This window comes from Wolffia australiana, chromosome 19 (genome assembly GCF_029677425.1).
Source record: "Wolffia australiana isolate 7733 chromosome 19, ASM2967742v1".
Taxonomy (NCBI): domain Eukaryota; kingdom Viridiplantae; phylum Streptophyta; class Magnoliopsida; order Alismatales; family Araceae; genus Wolffia; species Wolffia australiana.
In genome coordinates this window covers 7,693,921-7,713,572 of record NC_135853.1, presented here as the reverse complement: position 1 = coordinate 7,713,572, position 19,652 = coordinate 7,693,921, and the positions used below count along the sequence as shown (strand labels likewise).

The 19,652-nt window shown below is 40.3% G+C and overlaps 2 protein-coding genes across 3 annotated transcripts; both read right to left on the bottom strand.

Annotated features, from left to right (window-relative positions):
• Positions 1–442: 442 nt before the first annotated feature.
• LOC144715804 (DUF4228 domain protein) lies at positions 443–2,039 on the bottom strand. Its single transcript, XM_078590807.1, has one exon. The coding sequence runs from the start codon at positions 1,290–1,292 to the stop codon at positions 690–692; it is 603 nt and encodes a 200-aa protein (XP_078446933.1). The 5' UTR covers positions 1,293–2,039; the 3' UTR covers positions 443–689.
• Positions 2,040–13,485: 11,446 nt separating this feature from the next.
• On the bottom strand, positions 13,486–17,969 carry LOC144715677 (cyclin-T1-4-like). 2 transcript variants are annotated; one of them, XM_078590635.1, is made up of 6 exons: positions 17,400–17,969; positions 17,225–17,306; positions 16,811–16,945; positions 15,642–15,817; positions 13,955–14,100; positions 13,486–13,682 (listed from the first exon to the last, which is right to left on the bottom strand). In XM_078590635.1, exons 1-6 carry the CDS (start codon positions 17,909–17,911, stop codon positions 13,651–13,653), a joined length of 1,083 nt encoding a protein of 360 aa, XP_078446761.1. In that variant the 5' UTR covers positions 17,912–17,969; the 3' UTR covers positions 13,486–13,650. The 2 variants fall into 2 exon arrangements, with proteins under 2 accessions (XP_078446761.1, XP_078446762.1); XM_078590636.1 differs by lacking the exons at positions 13,486–13,682; positions 13,955–14,100 and adding an exon at positions 14,968–15,202.
• Between the last annotated feature and the right edge of the window lie 1,683 nt (positions 17,970–19,652).

The window sequence follows — 19,652 nt, the reverse complement described above, 5'->3', positions numbered from 1 at the left end:
CAATGGCTCACCTTCCCACATCAAACCCTAGATTCACGTCCAAAATCCAACATCCCTCCTGCCCAAATTCAATGGAAATTCCTCTTGAAAAAGAATATACATAAAGTTTTCAAGGAAGAAGAAGCAATGGGTCATCTTCCCACATCAAACCCTAGAGAAATGGATCATCTTCCCAATTCAAACCCTAAATCAATGGATCATCTTCGCGCATCAAGCCCTAAAGGAATGGATCATCTTCCCAATTCAAAACCTAAATCAATGGCTCATCTTCCCACATCAAACACTAAATCCATGTCCAAAAGCCAACATGCCTCCCACCACAATTTGATGGGAATTCCCCTTGAGAAAAGAATACATAAGAAGTTTTCAAGGAAGAAGAAGAAAGAAGAAGAAGAAATGGGTCATGGTCATCTTCCCATATCAAACCGTAAATCCATGTCCAGAAGCAAACATCCTTTCCACCCCACATTGATGGGGATCCCCTTGAAAAAAGAATATACATGAAATTTTCAAGGAAGAAGAAGAAGAAGAAGAAATGAGTCATGGTCATCTTCCCACATCAAACCCTAAATCCATGTCCAGAAGCCAACATCCTTCCCACCCAAATTAGATGGCAATCCCCCTCGAAAAAAGAATATACATGAATTTTTCAAGGAAGAAGAAGAAGAAGAAGATGAAATGGGTGAAGGTCATCTTCCCACATCAAACCCTAAAATCCTGCTAGGGGAGAGCCTAGCCTTGCGCTCAGCGATGGTCTCCAACTTGGGCGACCACGGCTGATCCCTCGGCCCAACAAGCTGCTGATAGTGCTTCTGCAGCTCAGGCGTGGTGCAAAGAGGGCTGCTCCCCCCACCCTCCTCTCTCTGCCCCATCACCTTCTCCATGAACTCCGGCTTAACCCTAATCAGAAGCCCCTCCTCCGCGTCGTTCAAGTACTCAAACGGGCTGTTCTCGCCGACCAATCCCGTCACGCCACCTCGGCTTCTCGGCGCCGGCGAGAGCGCCGCGATGGACGCCGGCGTGAGAGCCCGCTGAGGAACTCTGTCCACCGGGATGACGAAGTAGGAACGGCCGGCGACTAGAACGTCGTCTAGAGAGAGAGTGGTGACGTGGCGGCCGATGAAGAAGGCGTCGGCCGGGCAGATGACGTGGTCGGGGAACTCGAATAGGAGCTCGCCAGCTGGCTGGCTCCGGCGGAGCAGTCTGACGTGGCCCCCCCAGAAGATGAGTTTTACGGAGGCGCTGCTCCGCTTGGCGAAGGGGAGAAGGCAGGGAGAGACTGCGTTGCCCATGAAAGTTTGGTTTTAGAGAGAGATAGGAGGAGAGAAGAGGAGAAGAGAGGGGGGGTACTTGAAGAGAGGGGAGGTCGCGTTGACTCTGTAGAGAGAGAGAGAGGGGAAGATGTGGGTGGGGATTTTTGGGGAGATGCGCGTTGACGGCGTGTGGTTTGGTGTGTGGAGAAGAGAGAGAGATGTGGAGAGGGGAAGGTGAGGGAGGGGGAAAAAGAGAGGCGAAGATGAAAGATAAAGAGAGAGAGAGACGAGGGATATAGAAACCGAGAGATAAAGGGAGAGAGAGAGAGAGAGAGAGATATAATGATGAGATAATGAAACCGAGAGAGAGAGAGAGAGAGAGAAAGATGAGAAATACAGAAACCGAGAGCGAAAGGGTGAGACAGAGAGAGGGAGAGATGAGAGATATAGAAACCGAAAGAGAAAGAGAGAGAGATGAGAGATATAGAAATCGAGAGAGAAAGAGAGAGAGACGAGAGATATAGAAACCGAGAGAGAAAGGGAGAGAGATGAGAGATATAGAAACCGAGAGAGAAAGAGAGAGAGATGAGAGATATAGAAACCGAGAGAGAAAGAGAGAGAGATGAGAGATATAGAAACCGAGAGAGAAAGAGAGAGAGATGAGAGATATAGAAACCGAGAGAGAAAGAGAGAGAGATGAGAGATATAGAAACCGAGAGAGAAAGAGAGAGAGATGAGAGATATAGAAACCGAGAGAGAAAGAGAGAGAGAGAGAGAGACAAGGATAAATGATAAAGAATGTGAGATAGAAATAGAGAGAGAGAGAGAGAGGGAGATGAAAGATAAAGAAACAAAGAAAGATACGAAGATGAAAGATATATATATAAGTATACGGAGAGAGGGACGATGAAAGCAAGAGGAACGATGAAAGAGAGATAGACCGACACGGTCAAACAGACAGAAAAAGATAGAGATAGAGAGAGACTGAGAGGATGAAAGAGAAAGAGGAAGAAAACGATTTTAATATTTAAGAAAAGAAACAGGTGACGTGAGCCCGCGTGAAGTCTTTATGCCGGACGTGTTTAATTTGACTGCAGAGCGACTGAACACGCGTTCCGCGCTGATTTGTAGATACATAAGACTGAATGGAAACAAAGTCCAAACCGACAAATAGACGATACATCCAAAGAAGCGTTGACCTGCCGACATCCCTTTCGTGATAATGCATGGGCGAGTTTCTTGATTTTTTTCTCACGTGTTGACGATAGAAGGTCGTATTTGGTGGGCAATGGAGAAAGTCAAATGCACGTACAAAACGGTTAAATTAGGGCCAAATGACAGAGCAAGTAATCGTAGGATGGATGGATGGATGGATAGATACATACACAGACAGACAGACAGACAGACAGACAGACAGACAGACAGACAGATAGATAGATAGATAGATCGATAGATTGATTGATTGATTGATAGATAGACAGATAGAGAGAAAGAGAGAGAGAGTAAGCTAGAGGGGGAGAGAGAAAGAGAAGCTTTTCTATCCCACAAGAAATGTGCCGGAAGATGCCAAATTGGTAGTTTGAAGAGAAAACGTAAGAGCAGAAAGAAAGGAAAGAAGGCAGCTACAAATTTAACTCCTGCCGCCGCCAACGTTGAGAGTTAAGGATAGCGCACGTTGAAAACACCTAAACGGGTAATTCAGTGATGGAGGAAACAACCAAAAGACATCATCTTTTCTACACACAACTGCCATTTCTATGATAATTGTTAGCATATATGTTTTGGAAAACTCCTTCACCTCAACAATACAATGGTTCTTGTATGTTTTACGAATGGTATATTATGATGTAACTTAAATATTAATATACATTGTATGATTTCTTATCATTTATTGTCGGAGTCAATTCTTCATTTAGCGACATCAAATATTATAAAAATCAATACCTACCCCAAAACTGTTATCAGGAAAAGGTAATCAAGGCCTGTGCCACACACCTTCCCAAAAAGAGCATTTGCAGACATCGGTCAACGTTTTTTCTTCTTCCAACTGTCTTTATGGACAGAAGGAATATATCTGTTACCCGGATTTCAAATTGGGCTTTTCTTCCCCTTGAAACATTTTTTTTCAAAGACTTGAATATTAATACGATCTAAAGGTCTTATCCTAAGAGCCAATTGACACAAAGGTAATCTCTGTGTCTAGATAGCCCTCACCTAAAGGCGATCTCTCTACCTAGATATCACTCACCCTAAGCCACTTTAGGGTAACTCGGAAGAGGATTCACATTCTTGAGATTTAAAATAATTTTATAGCATAATATAAATCTAAATATTAAATTCCTCATCATATTTAAAATCAATGGTGATACAGTAACACATTAAGGTAGAGAAAATAGTCCCAAATAAAATAAAAAATTCGCTGAAAAGGACTAAATTGGTGTCATTGTGGAGAGATCACATAATCATATTCTTCATAATCCCAAATTATAAGCCCCTGGTGACAAATATATGAGTTCAGATAAAGATTTAAATGAAATGTACATGAGGCAAAAGAGATTTAGCTAAGTGTAAAACATGAAGGTCTCAGTAATAGTTTTAATACTTTCTTTTTATCTTAAATAAAGATATCAACGTTAGAGCAAAAAAACACCATCCATTGACGTTGTATCTTATGTTATACCATTATTTTCGTGATTGATGGTGTATACATTTTAGCTACATCAATTAACTAAGGTATAATATGTGATGCCTAATGGCATGTGTGGCTTCAAGTGGCCTTTGTGGAAACCAGGAGTTATGAAAGGAGGAATTCTACGCATGACAAATATTTTTAATACCTCACAAATGCATTAAAATAATTTCATATTTTATTTGCCTCTTCCTAGACCTCTTTGGTGAAAATACAATACTTTATGGTACATAATTACATATAAGCTTAAATTTCAAATATTCAAATGTATTTTTTATTAGTATTCATATAAGATTTAATAGGTTACTAAAATTGATCAACTACAGGAGTCTTACCGAGTTTTCCTACAAGATTCACCCCACATTTCACAGATATCACACTTAGCTGAATCTATTTCTTCTCATGTGCATTTGATTTATATATTGATCTGAACTCCTATATTTGTCACTAGCCGTCCCTACTTTAAGATGCTGAAGAATATGATTGTGTGATCTCTCCACAATTGCATCACTTTTATCTTTTCAGTGAATTTTTATTTTATTTATGATTATTTTATCTGCCATAATGTGGTACTGTATCACCCTGGCTTTTAAATATTATGAGTAATTTAATGTATAGATTTATATTTTTCTATTAAATTATTTTGAATCTCAAGAATGTAAATTCTCTTCAGAGTCATACACCAATTTATTTTGGGTGAGTGATATCTAAATTGATCGACTACAGGAATCTTCTTAGTTTTCCTACAAGCTTTACCCCACATTTCACACATAATACACTCTTGGGAACTTCGAATGGGATTAAATAGTTTCAAATATTGAATGGATAATTATATGACCAGAAATCATTAAATTTTAATTGATAAAAATATGACTCAAAAACTATTTTTTAAAAAACTTTGTAAGACTCCAAATATGAAATGAAAAGCCTTTGTGTCCTATTAGTTTAAATGATTAATATAGTTCTTTTAGAACAAACCTATCATTGAAACTGGAATCCAAGTTTTCAGAATGGTAAAAAATGTATTATAAATGTTCAAACTAGTGCTAGAATAATACTAATTTACTTTATTCTATACTAAAAACATTTATTGTTCACAATAATCTAACTCAATATCCCAAAGGTTTCATAAAAGTCTTGCAAAATATCTTACTAATCCTCTTAGACCATCACACTTCCCCCATTAAAATGATTTTTTAATCACACATTAGGCTGGATTGAGTAAATTTTACAGATCAGGATGAACATAATTATGTTCATTAACATATCCAAAAATTTTATTCTAGTAAGTTTATTAATATTTCAAAAAAATAGGGATATAAATTTTATATTTTTTAATTTTATAGTTTCTTAATGTTATATGGTGTATTTTTACTACATTTAAAACCCAATTTCAACCTAATTTCTGATGTCTATCTGAAATGAGTGATGGATATTATGTAGTCATCAAGCCAAATCACATTACCATGTTTATTTAAATTCATTGTAAAATATTACATTCATTATTATCTTGGTGTGATGTTTATAATGAAGTCCATGAATACGTGCAATGACATAGTGAATTATGATGAGATCATAATATACTGATCACTAGTCTTCAAACATGTATTCTAAATACTCCTATTCGATGGATAATCGAGACTGACATCGAATTATCCGGATAGAATAGCACTAGCTAATCATACTTATATGATAAGTATAGATGATCTTGTGGCTATTAGTGTGGCAACATTAAGGACAGATAGTGGGTGCATTTCGGAGAAAGAGTTCACTGAATTGATCTGTACAAATCCCTAAATGGTACTATACCTAAACATCAATCAGGTTGTTCATGTCACAATTGTATAAGTGATACACTGACCTGATACACCAAGGACATCTCCTAAATAGACGACTACATTTTGACTACGACTTAGGAGCCTTTAATCATGGGATTCAAATACGTCATTGCTCAGATGTAGTAAGAATCTAACAGAGATGATTGAATGATCAAGATAGGATCATTCGTCCTCGGTATAAGAGGAGATTGACTCAAGGAGTAGGATGCATAAAATCACTACCCAAGGGTAGTGAGGAATTGGAGGAGTTTTCCAATGATCATCGTTATGTATCAGTACTAATCGAATGACGAGTTAGGGTTTGACGATAAACCATACCAAAAGTCATTCAAAAGTCTCGCGCGGATAATGGATCATACATATACAGTAACTGATGATGGCATTCATGAGAGAGTTCAAACACTACTCGGTATCTTCTAGAGCATGAGGGGTAGCTTGGCACCCCATGGGCTAGAAACCTAACCTATCGATTGGGTAAAATCGATCCTTAGTTAATGAATATATATGTCGATATAGTTAATTAATAAAGTTGGCCAATAATTGTTATTGGGCCACTAAAGTTATTAACTAGAATGATACATGGGCCAAGAGAGTCACACGTTTAAGATCAATGGGGGGCACTAGTGAATATATTTTATTTTATGAGGTTTTTGAGAAAAAACTTTTAAGTAAAATATAAATAGGCATGGGGCACTCATTTTAAGCACCCAAGACAGCCAGATTGGAGAGTGTCTTCATGGTGAGAAGATCTTCAAGATTTTCAAAAGGAGTTGAAGAAGAAGACGTGAAGATCAAAGTGCCAAGTGATCGCGGGGATACTTCTAGAGGCCGGACGCGTGAATGACTTCAGAAAGATCTCAGATCGACAAAGTCAGGGGTGGAACAAGTTACCCACAAGTACATTCGATGTTTGTTTTAGAGATCGATTATGAATCAATTACCAAGCTTATGCATCCATGGAATCATGTTTTCCATGGACAAAGCAAGGCACCAAACCCAACAGGATGATCAATTTAGGTTTGACATTTTACTATTCTCTATGCAAAAAGTGTCTATTAATTTTGTGTGGTGTGGTTATGCCAAAAAGGTTCCATGAAAGAGTTGACGAACTCCTTTGTATCTTTTAGAGAAACGTTGTAGCGTGACACCTCGCCTGTTGGAAATTTCACTTATCAATTGGAGTCAAATTAATGTGTGCTTAATAAACATATATGTTTGATATAGTTTATTACTTGGGTTAGCCAATGAACATTATTGGTGTTATGGATTCATTCATTAAATGAGATATGGGCCTAGGGGGTTGCACGCATAAGGTTTCTTAGGTGTTAGAGAACATGATTTAGTATAAGGTTTTTAATAAAAAACATTTAATTATAAAATCATAGAACCAAAAAAAATACACATGAGAACATGACTTTGTGTGTGCTTCTTATTTTCTCTCTCCGTAGGTGCCCTTCCTTCTGATGGTAAGAAAATACTTATTGTATCACTGAAAGCACTTATGGATTATAAGGTAAGGTGATTATATGTGTCAAAGAATGTAGATATGTCTAGAGGTTGGACACATGTGGCTGGTGATCACTCGTTCAAAGAACCAAACAGATCGTGGGTTCCATTACATCCAAGGTGATCCATGTCACTTGCAGTTTTTCTGTTTTAAATGTATGTTTTGATTGCTATTTCTTTTTCTTATTGAATTTTCTTTCAATCATCAATCATTCTGTTTAAGCCAATAATGGCATCCCCATCAATGCCATTAACGATAATATCATCCACATATAATGCATGAATAACATCCCCAGTTTTAATACCAGGTCTACGGTGCATGAAACAAAACCCTATGTAATCATTTTTTTAATAAAAACCCTATGATATCATAGTGTTGCTAAATTTGTCAAGGACTCTGATTCATACCTTAAATAACTCATTGCATGCAACACACCTAAGAAATATCCCCTGAGAAGCTTACCCTGGGGTTGATCAATATGAACATGCTCAACCATGTTGACATATAACAATGCATATACCACATCCAACAGATAAAGTTTTCAGTCATGTTTGATAGCCAAAATATATAGTATATGGATGCAGTTTAGATAAACAACTAGATAGAAATTCTCAGTATACTCAACACCACAATTTTGATTGAACTCCAGTGCTACTTCCCAAGATTTTAATGACTCATAATACCATCAGGATTGTACCTGAACATAAAGACCCATGTAGTAGTAAAAATGTTAGACCAATTGAGGAACCAATCATTGACTGTGGGGATCCAAGTTGTCATGAAACATCACTTTAAAATAAATAAATGAGGGATGACCAAGCTTCCAGTGAATTTTCCATAGGCATTCCTCTATTGAAAATGATATTGTTGATACCATGTAATGTCGACCAATCTGAGGAGATGTGGAAAATAATGAATATAAAGTGTCTTTGATCTTATCTAGTCCATTGTTCAGTCCCTAAGCCTTATCAAATAAAAAAACATCAACCATGTGAAAGATTAGACATGCTCTTCTTTCGACAAAGCTCAAACTAAACCATAACTTAGGAACATGTAAGAAATGTGTATGTATTCCAATGGGTAAAAATCCAATGCTACCAATACCAGCTATGATTAATGATGAACCATAAAGTGTTTGGACTTTCTTAGTATTACAACAGGTTTCATGAGTTTTAAACTGTAATTTTAGGTGAGACATGTGATCAGTATTACCAGAAGCTAATATTGAATGATCAGCGTGAGGATGAGCTTCAGTAGCAATTGAAAAACAGTACTAATTACCTGAATGGACCAGGGATGTAGATCCAATAATATCGATGTTTTTGAAAAAATGGTCGAGCTGCTCCAGTTCATCTTTTATCATCTCCATGTCACTGATGCAAATTGATGGCGCGTCGCCACCGATCGTCATCGAGCCAGCAGCAGAGGAGCAGCAGGACGTCACCGACCCAGCACACGAGGAGCCGTCACTACCCAGCTCGCCACCGAGACGGATCCAGCCACCACGACGAGCCGCCGCAGCAACACGGGATCACGGATTCCGTTATACGGCATGACGCGGACGCCGACCACCGGGGCACACCGACACCTTCGGTTACTTTATTCTATAGCTTTTCGCTCTTATCGTGTTGTCGTGTAGCGGGGGAAGGGCCTATATGAGGAACTCTTCCCCTTTTTCTATGTTGGGCCTGACAAGCCTGCTTTCCTTATTTCCTTTCCTTTTTGTTTTTGTTTTGTTGTTTTTGGACTTAAGGAAGGGCCCATCTTCACCCATATATAAGGGGAAGAGGTGGGCGCTTCCTCACGCTAAACCTAATTTGAAGAATCGACGTTGAAAGAAAAGCGTAAGGTCGGGGGGAGAAGAGGAGAAGAAAGGAGAAGAAGGAAGAAGAGGAGAAGAAAGAAGAAGAAGGAAGACGAAGGAGAGGGAGGAGAAGGAAGGGGAAAGAGGGGACGGGAAGGGAACCGCTGCCGTGCCACCCCGGTCGAGCCCGCACGGCCGCCAACCGAGCCCGCGCGGCCGCCGTTCGAGCCGCGCCGCCGCGCGACCGGGTTGCACCGCCGCCGCGCGACCGGGTTGCACCGCCGCTGCGCAGCCTCTTCGCGCCGCCAGCCCGGGCCGCCGCCCGCGCGACCAGCCGCCCGGGACTGCGCCGCCGCCGCAACCTCCCGCCCCTCTGCTCGCGCGGCCAGTCCGAGCCGCCGACGAGCCAGCGCGCCGCTGCTCGAGCGCGCCGCCGCGCAGCCGGATTGCACCGCCGCGCGATGGGCCGTACCGCGCTGCGCGGTCTCCTCGTGCCGCTGCTCGCGCCAACCCGAAGCCGCCGACCGCGCGACCAGCCGCCCGGGATTGCACCGCCGCCACGCCGGCCATTCGCGCCTCTGCTCGCGGCGGCCATCCTGAGCCGCTGACCGCGTGGCCAGCCGCCCAGCCGCCGCCGCCTCACACCGCCCCTCGCGCGGCCAGCCCGAGCCGCCGATCGCGCGACTAGCCGCCCGGCCGCCGACCCTCTGTGCTGCTGCCTTGACGACCGGCATCGCCGCGCCTGACTGCCTTCCCTGCCCGGTGTTTGCGACTGGCGTACACCCACACCTCTGGTCCTTCTCGTGGAAGCTCATACACGAGTCAACCGTCGCCTCGCGACGAAGGTACTCTGCTTCCCTCGCTTCTTTACGTCATTTATTTCCTTCAGTATTCTTTCGTATTGCCTCCACCGCGCTCGGGTTAGATAGGTGAGTGGGACAGGTTGAGCGAACGACGAAAACCAAACGAGCGTCTTACCCGTCCGGTACGAGTCGGGACACCCCGACGCGTGTGAGCAACCCAGTGGGGACTACCCCCCATTCGACGGCGTGCGCGCCCTCGACCCCCTCTCGGACGACTTGGAAGACCGGTTCGGCCCCACTTGGCGACTCCGTCCCTGCCCCGGGTTGGCATACCATCGCTTGTCGGCGCATTGCACGTACCAGATTAGGGCCATCATTATCGTTATCGTCATACATACATTCCTGTTTCCCGCATACCCCTCGGTTGACGTCGCGGACGTGAACCGACTAGTTAGTGATCCGACACCTAGTTCCTACCCTCGGTGACGGTCGGACGCCGTTGAGACGACATCCGGCATCACAAATGGTTCATCATCATTATTGACATTCAAGGGTTGAGTAATGATGTTACTTCTGGTGGACAGAGTGGAAGCCCAGCCAGTCTCCCATGGTTCTCCCAACGTGCCCTTGGTGTGAAGGTGATGCCGACAATGCCTACACCACTATGGGTCCTTGTCATCAGCACGGAATCCTTAAGACAGATAGGTTTTGTTCTGGCCTTGATTCTGCAGCTGGGGAAGTGGACCTGCTTTGTGTAAAGCAATTCCTTTAGGAGATGGCTTGACCAGGTTAGCAGAATTTTCCCCAGAGATTGCTTGACTTTGACCCCCAATACCACTCTCTACTTTTGAAACCTCTGAATCACAATGTCTTTAAAGCCAAGTTTGTTTTCTTGGTTAAATAACCAGGAATTAACACTTCAAATTATGGTCATAATCCAGATAGATTACGATAGATCTGGTCGCAAAGTACATATTGTTGATCAATAGAATTTGTAGTGGGAGGACCATGGTGCACCATGGAGTTAAATATCCCAGTGAAGATTATATCCTCCTCACCGGCCCACTTTTTATAGTTTGTGGCTGTGGATAAGGGTGGGTCATCAGTCAAATGATAAGTCTGGCCTCAAGGTTGGAGAGTAACCTGGGCATATTTGCTTCATCGAGAGTAACCTTATTAGTGGGCATATTTTCCCAATAATGAGGTTTCCTGGAACCACTTGGGTAAGATGGGTATACCTTTTTACCCTAAGTAATACAACATAAGTATCATCAGCCATATGAACAACAGTGGGGAAGAAGTAGAAAGAAACAAGGTAAATGAATCTCTGGCACCTAATCAGCTTAAAGATACCATAGGAATCACAACAAAGTATCAATCCCCAAGGCGTATAAATGTTGTGGAAGCAGAATAACAGGAAAAGACAAGGACAATCACACCACAGCCTATGGAACAGCAAGAGAGTAATAGGTGGACGAATGGTTCCAGGGAATGTTATCAGAGATAGTTTTCAAGAGAGAAAAGCAGCAGGTAATAGAAATATTTAGTTGACCATTTTTTTCTTCAAACCTGATAGTTACACACACATGATGTGTTGAGATATTATATATTAATTATTTTATATGAAAAGTTCATAATCAATGGTATTACATAAAAGCAGAAAAGGTATTAGGGCCCAGATTGTTATCAGTGGGCATCAGTGAACACAATTACTTATAAATTAATGTACCTGAAAGACTTTATCATAGAAAAAGTAATATTCCTCAAAGTAATATGGAACCAATAAGCTAACATGCGGTAGTAACTTAATGCCTTTTTATCATATCCATGTTTAATGTTGAAATTGCAATATTCCAGCGTTGTCATTTAAAATTTTCAAATTTTCTTAGAATTTTTTTACTAATATTATTTCTTGGACCAAGTCCAAATTCATTTTAATATGCTGTTGAACAGTCTTAAAAATATACTAATCGAAAGATGGTACAATGTCATTATAGGATACTTCCACTGAAGTCATTCAATCGCCAGCTTATATTAAATCAACGTTCAGATGTTTTCTTTATTTAAGTGTTAGATTTATTGGTCTTTTCTACCAGCGGCATATTTTTCTCTATTAAGGGCTGGACATTTAGGACAAAGGACAGGTTTGACTGGACCGAACCGGAACCGTACGTCCTCCATTTGAGGGTGGACCAGTTTGTCAAAAAGGTTTAGGTTCAAGGGTCAAACCAGACCAGAACCAGAAGTATATTATTTAATATTTTTTTATAAAATTCTAAAAATAATTAATCCAAGACAATGGAGAGGCTTCTATTGAGCTCAGCACAGACGCCATATATTTGACCATCTGTGGGCACCCTCTTAATGTAGAGGATATTTAACATTACTATAAATGTAAATTTTCTACTTTGACTTTGAATAGTCATCCTGACCAGATGGGCACCAGTCGGGACGGAACCGGGACCGTACAAGAATGGACCGAAACCCGACTGAAGTTTAGATAAGGTTTAGGTCTTTGCTAAAGACCCGGACCAGATTGGTACCGTCAAACCCTATCTCTATTATCTGATATGTATTTCAGATATATTAATTGACAATTCTAGAATAAATTAGCACGTCCCAGAGTTGTTGAGAGTTTTCATTTTATGGAACTAATAAGGTGTTAGACCAAGCTCGCGGAACTGAGAAAGAAAAAAAAAATTTGTAAACATATTGAAAAGAAACCTGCAGACACATGAAATGAAACTTATACATCCGAGAGAAAAGAGAAGAAAAGAATGAATTATGTCACAAACCCATTTAAATTCATTTTTAAGCTTTTAGTAGCCAAACGTCCCAAATAGGAAATTTTCTAAATTCATGTTCTACTTTGGCAAGAGAATACACTGTAGAGAAGTGAAGCAGCAAAGGAGAAATTAACCCTTCTCTGGTTCTGTTGCAGCCTAGAGGACAAATGTTGAATTAAAATCTCAAAATCATCAGTAAATTAAAATCTTAACCATCCAACTAGAACTTGCAGGTAGTTCACACAAATACCTCATTAACTTATTATATTATTTGAACTGTTTTCCGCACAATACCTACAGATACTGAATGTGGAAACTTGAATGACAAATATAAAAAGAGTAGTGTCATCAAGGCAATTCCTAAAATTGAAGTACCAAGAAATTAGATCTTTGTTAAGCTTGTATGACTTTTTCCCTCGCTGCCATCTTGATTCTGTAGCTGAACCTTTGAATTGCACATAATAGTTTTGGCTTCCATTAAATTCTCCCAAGTCATTTTATTGCAACACAATTTTTTTATGAAATCATTCAATGCCTCCTCCTCACCATCAACTCATGATAAAAGACTTAGTTTAGTAGTCAGCATTAAAAAATTCATGACGTAAGGCCTAATTAGTAGTCAGCATGAGCCAATTTCTGTTATGTTTTTATTCTGCATTTAGATATTAAAGTATTTTTAAATAGTTTATTATCCAAGCAATTCACTGTTTTAATACCCTTTCTCCCAGTGGATTCGACCCTTGCTTACTCGACTCAACAACTTCAAAGCGCAATAAACAAAAACACTGGAATCGTAGATAGCAACTGTAGTAAAATGGTTGAATTTATCATAGCACAATGTTCGTCCGATGACATATTCTACATGATGCATTAATGAGAAAAAAGGCTCCACAAACAAGGCCCCGCTATTATGATCAGACCAAACGCAATAATTAACATAACCTTTTAGATGCCTCTGCCGAGAGCAAATTCAGAGAAGCTCCGAGAGCTGCTGGGCAACATCTGCACGGTTTCAATCCAGTCAAAAGATTAATCCGAAATTCAAACACAACTGATCATAGAACCAGAATAAATATTTCTTCGTTTCCTACTCACAAGGATATGAATTACAAAGACTCGGCAATATTTGATTGATTTTAGTTCAAGGTTGCGAGAGAAATCATCGTAGGAATGTTTTTAATAGATTTGGCTTTCCAGCTTTCCAAATTAATCCTGAAGGCATAATTAACTAATCAGCAGCTATTTAAGGATAGAAAACGAACCCATCACCATACCTTGAAGAATGAAGGGTGTGATCTGAAATTCCTGCCAGATGCCCTGATAATAACCGAGGTCAAAATTGAGGAATTGGGCAGCTAGAAACGCAGCTCCAGCAGCAATGTGATGAGGCTTGAATTGAAGCCAAAGAGAGCTTCTTAACCTGAAAATGTATCCAGTATATAAGTTCTGAAGGATAAATCAGATAAGTTCATAAAATGCCTATAAATGAAAAACTAATAACTGAAACAGTGAAGTAAAACATCCAAAGAACATACCAAAGTGTCAAACCATCATGTATGAGACTCGCTGGAGAAGACATGAAATTAACTCCAAATGGAAACGCAAACAAGACGCGTTCTTCTCTTACCAAAAATAGAAAACTAGAGGTAGGCTGAAAAGCGCTTTGGATTGCATCTGATTTGTTAGTCTTCTTCAGAACTCTCCATGCGTGGCTACTATTACAGTCCAATAAAGTATATTGCCAAAATAAAGTGTGACGGGAACACTCCAAAATCGTACATATTACCCATATAAGAAAAAAAGATTGTTGGTGATGATGAGAGAACGGCGTAGAAGATCAATACGATTCATCTTGTCATGCTGGAAAACAATAATTATTACAATTTTTTGAAGAAATAATAATTATAAGTAGAACGCAGACCAGAAAAATCTTCAAATAGGTTGTGGATCGAGAGTCCAAATTTAGCTCGGCAATTGTGCATGCATGAGAACGCATGAAGCATCATGTGGGCCTGGGGGTTTTGATCCGGGTATGACTGGAGGGGGGATTAAAATTTTGGCAAATCCCAGAAAAAAGCACTTGATCAGTAATCCTCCTGAAGAGAAGATTTTCCAGCAATCTCCCCATATGAATGCATCATAAATTTAATGAGATTTCATGTTAGTCGTCAGCATTATGAACAGCTTGACCTTATTTTCTTAACATAGTTTTAACATCAAAACTAAGCCATGGGTCCAATTTTTCAAATGGGTTGGGGAAATGGTCCAAGTAGGAAAAAATACATCATTTCGTAGCAGTCGTTCACCCTGGATGAAAATTTTTGAATGTGTAAATTTTATTAATGTTGCTTGGTGATTATCGACAAAGACCAATGAGAAGCTGGGGGTTCCAGCAATTCATTCAAACGTATTTAAATAAGCCACCGCAACTTCAGATATAAAACAGTGCTTTCCATGAACAGCATTATCTATCGTCCAGCTAAGAATATGAGATAGGTGAGCACAAGACTCTCTTCAGGATCCTGCAATTTGTGGCAATTAAAAGTATCAATATCATGCCAAGATGCAATCGATTAAAATGGCATTTCTTATAAAGCATTCGAACTCATTAATCAGCTGCAATAATGAAGAGATAAATTGACTATCAATAAACCACAAGAATATTAATGAAAGACCATAAATACAAATATAGAAGGGATTCCATCAGACACAAGCCAGACAACAGGTCTCAACTTTGCCGTTGCACATAAAACTGATATGATTATGAATCAATCATAAAACCTAGGAACGAAAGAACCTCTTAATTTAACATCATATTTCGAGTACATATAGATTCTTTCAAGAAAACACAGATTCAAGCAAAGTATGTTTGACATTACAGCCTATCCGAATTAATCACGAATCAAGCAAACTGGGAATGGTTGGGTAAAGAAATCAAGACAAAGAACCAAAAAAGCTCACCCTTCATTGATCAGGTTCAAGGCCAAGTTTAGCAGGATGGACTGGGAAAGCCCCAGTTTTTGTAAGACAGATTTCAGAGGTGTATAAGGATGTTTGACGTCAAGCTCAAAGTTTAAGGTTGTAAGCAACACGTGCTCTGCTGCAACAACAGATTCTCGATACTGGTCAAACCAGTCCTGACAAAAGAATGAAAAGAGAATTTTAGAACGTAACTTATTTCCTGCCTAACTAAAAAAATTCCTGCCTGAATAAAAAAATTTCAGATATATATTTCCTGCCTGAATAATCATTAAGATTTCAAAGCTGCATTAATATTCTCACTGGTGTTTGCACAGGCTGACGACAATGATCAGTGGACAACGGTAAGTCATCAATGTCCCTCTCATTCGTTATTTCAAAAATAAAATGTCTCACTCATTCGTCATCATTGTTGTCTCTCATCCTCTTCACGATAACGATGATAATGACGATTTTGTCTTGCCATTACTTCCCATTGTCTTCCCTTTGTTCACATTGCTCAGACAAACAGAGACGTTAATGCAATCACAATTGTTATTGTGATTCATCATGCTAGATTCAAGCAATAACCAACTGTGCTAAAAACTATAGCTTATAGAATGGGCGTAACTTTTCATCTTTAAGCAGGATGTTGTACTTTCAAAACTCCCCCACAACACCTGCCGCAAGCCTATTTATGGCCCAAGTGTGCAGTGTGTTGCTTCTGGGATTTGAACCTGCAAACTGGCTCAGATATCATGTTAGATTCATGCGCTTACCAACTTTGCTAAAAGCTATAGCTCATATCAAGGGCACTCCTTTTCTTTTTTAAACAGGATGTTGTGCTTCAACAGTCAGCAACAAGATAATGACCATGAAACTTTCAACATCACTCAAGCTGCTGATGATGACAACAACAATGGTTTTAACCATCATCCATGAAAACTAGTTCTCACGCAGGCTAATGTTTAAAAATCGAAGACAAACAGGAGCAGAGACTTCTTTGGGCGTTACCCATAAATTAAATTTCTGTGAAAATAATTATCCCATCTGGACAAATGTGATGCTAAACGATGATTTATACGATGAGAGGCATCGATAAAGTAAAATTGATATGTTAAAGAAATTATGAATGAAAGGAACAAAAAAAAAATAATGAAACGCATACTCACAGAAGAGAATGAGAATCGAGCTAGAGGAGGATTATGTCTTTCATGCATCTCCCAGGCCACCCCGACTACGGTGTTCAAAGGACATGGCGTCTCCTCTGACTTTGCCGCAAGAAACAGCGCTGCTGTGGCAATCAGCTGTGAATATACATTGATCAGTATTTTTAAAACAATAATACACAACTGATCATCAGGGAATACAGCAATCGAAATTTTCAAAACAGTGGCACTTTTTTTTAAAGGAATGTATAGCAACAATCGAAATTTTCAAGAAGGAAATCGTAATAAATCCAAAAAAATAAATTAAAAGAAACAAGTTCAACAAAATCAGTATCCATTTTTGGGTTCACTCGAACAGAAAACTGGGTCCTTCAAGCCATTAGATAGGAAGATCAAAAATGAAATCCAAAAACTTACAAATCGGTCATGACAAGCATGAGACCTGCGGGCAAAGAACCGGTGGCAGAGCACCATCGCAGTCCCAACAGTGGTTTGCGGCCTGCACAACAAACAAAGAAACCAACCCAAATCAAAAGCCGAACTTGGATCAAATCAACAACAACAACAACATTAAGAGACGAGGAAATCATACAAATTCAATCGGAGCCCAAGGTTCTTGATGAAAGCGCAGTACGAGTACCGCAGATGCGTCTCTCTCAGAAGATTAATTCCGTCCTTCCTCGAAGGAGAACAACGCTCAAGCTCGTCCCTGGACATAAGCACCACATCATCGAGCTCCGGAACGACGAATCGGGCATCCGGGTCGTCTCTAGCGGTCATCAAACTCGCAGGAGCAATCCCCAGAAAGGAATTACTAGTAGACGGCCCATCCCCGCAGATTGCGGAGCTAGGGTTCCAAATCTGGGCGCCCCCATCAAAGGGTTTCTCCCTGACGGCTCTCCGCTTCAGGGGAGGAGGCGCAAAGGAGACATCTTGGCCACCGAAGAACAATCCTTGGCGATAATCAACCGCGGCAACGTCGTGCGCGCAAGAATTGAAGAAAATGAAATCGCTGGCATCGCCGATCCATCCGTTTGCGCAATCGGATCTGAATCCGCCGTCGGGACGGCGTTGCGAGCGGATCGAATGAACTCGGGAGGACATGATCGAGAGAAATCGCCGAGGGTCTTCGATTTCTTCGTCAAGAGCTCGTGCGAAAGAGGGGTTTTCTCTGTAATATAGTACGTTATATGAAATACCCAAAATCCCCCCGTCCGCTATCCGTTATCCGTTCGTCTTCCGTCATCCGATCATTCCGTTCGTCATCCGTCATCCTATCATTCCGTTCGTCATCCGTCATCCGTTCATTCCCTTTGTTCGTCATCCGTTATCCCCTCATTCCCTTCGTTCATCCTCCGTTATCCGCTCATTCCCTTCGTTCGTGCTCAGTTGTCCGTTGATTCCCTTCATTCGTCCTCTGTTATCCATTCACTCCCTTCCTTAATCCTCCGTTATCCACTCATTCCCTTCGTTCGTCCTCGGTTGTCCGTTCATTCCCTTCGTTCGTGCTCCGTTATCCGTTCATTCCCTTCGTTTGTCATACGTTATCCCATCATTCCGCTCGTTCGCTATCCATTATCTGTTCATTCCCTTCGTTCGTGCTCCGTAATCCATCATTCCCTGCACTCATCATCCTGTACCAATTCTTTTTCCTTTATCCATGCATTCCCTTTGTTCGTCATATGTTGTCCGTTCTTTCCGCTCATTCGTCATCCCATATCATTTCTTTTTCCTTTGTCCATTCATTCCCTTTGTTCGTCATCTGTTGTCCGTTCTTTCTGCTCGTTCCTCATCCCTATCAAGTCTTTTTCCGTTATCCGTTACTTCCATTCTCTTCATTCGTCATCCGTTATCCATTCATTCTGCTCATTCGTCATCCCATATCAATTCATTTTACATTATCCATTAATTTCCATCTCTTCATTCATCATCCGTTATCCGTTCATTCCGCTCGTTCATCATCCCGTATCAATTCTTTTTCCGTTATCCGTTCATTCCCTTCTCTTCATTCCTCATCTGTTATCCGTTCATTCTGCTCGTTCATCATTGATAACATCCTAAATTCGGTATTCAATTCAAGTAATTAGCCCAATTTTATGCATTTAAAGATTTTAAATAGAGTAGTTATCATATATTTACATGCAATTAATGTTTCCAATTAATTTCTTATTCTTCCCAAATTTTCTGTTAAATTTATGAATCCTCTGGAATTTATTTAAGCTTGGACTGATTTTGTTTAAATGAAAATGGCAGGTTTACAAATTAATTTTAATGTTAATTAATGTGGGGACGAATTACTGAATTTTTTAGATTATTTGGGAACTTATTAGAGGAAGGAATTTTATTGGGTATATTTATTAGGAAAATATGAGTTTTCAAGCAATTTCTATAGTCGAAGGGCCTTTTCTTAATTTTTTGTTGCAAATGTACCCTTAAAACAGCTCTCAGTCGTGGTTGCAGATAATTAAAATAGTTGCAGGGTTAAACTGAAATTAATCAGAATTTTTTAATAGTTTTCTAAGAAAAAATGGAGGATAGAGAAAGCAAAAGGGATATAAATAGAAATATTTTTGGGTGTCGCGTTTGCGCACGCCCGTTTAGTTGGGGAATTATCTGCAAAATTGCAGGAAATTTTATACGGCGGTAAGTTCACTGCCCGTCCCACACAGACACAGAGTGCGCACAGAGGATGATGTGACGCCCTATGAGTGGCTGAAAGCAGTGCTAGCGCACAGGTACACGCACAGCGCCTTGTACAAAGTTGAATTTTCCTGTTTTTCTTACTTATAGGGGGGTGTGGCGCTGAGAGAGGAGGCGCCAAATGAAATGAATATTTTGCAGTCAA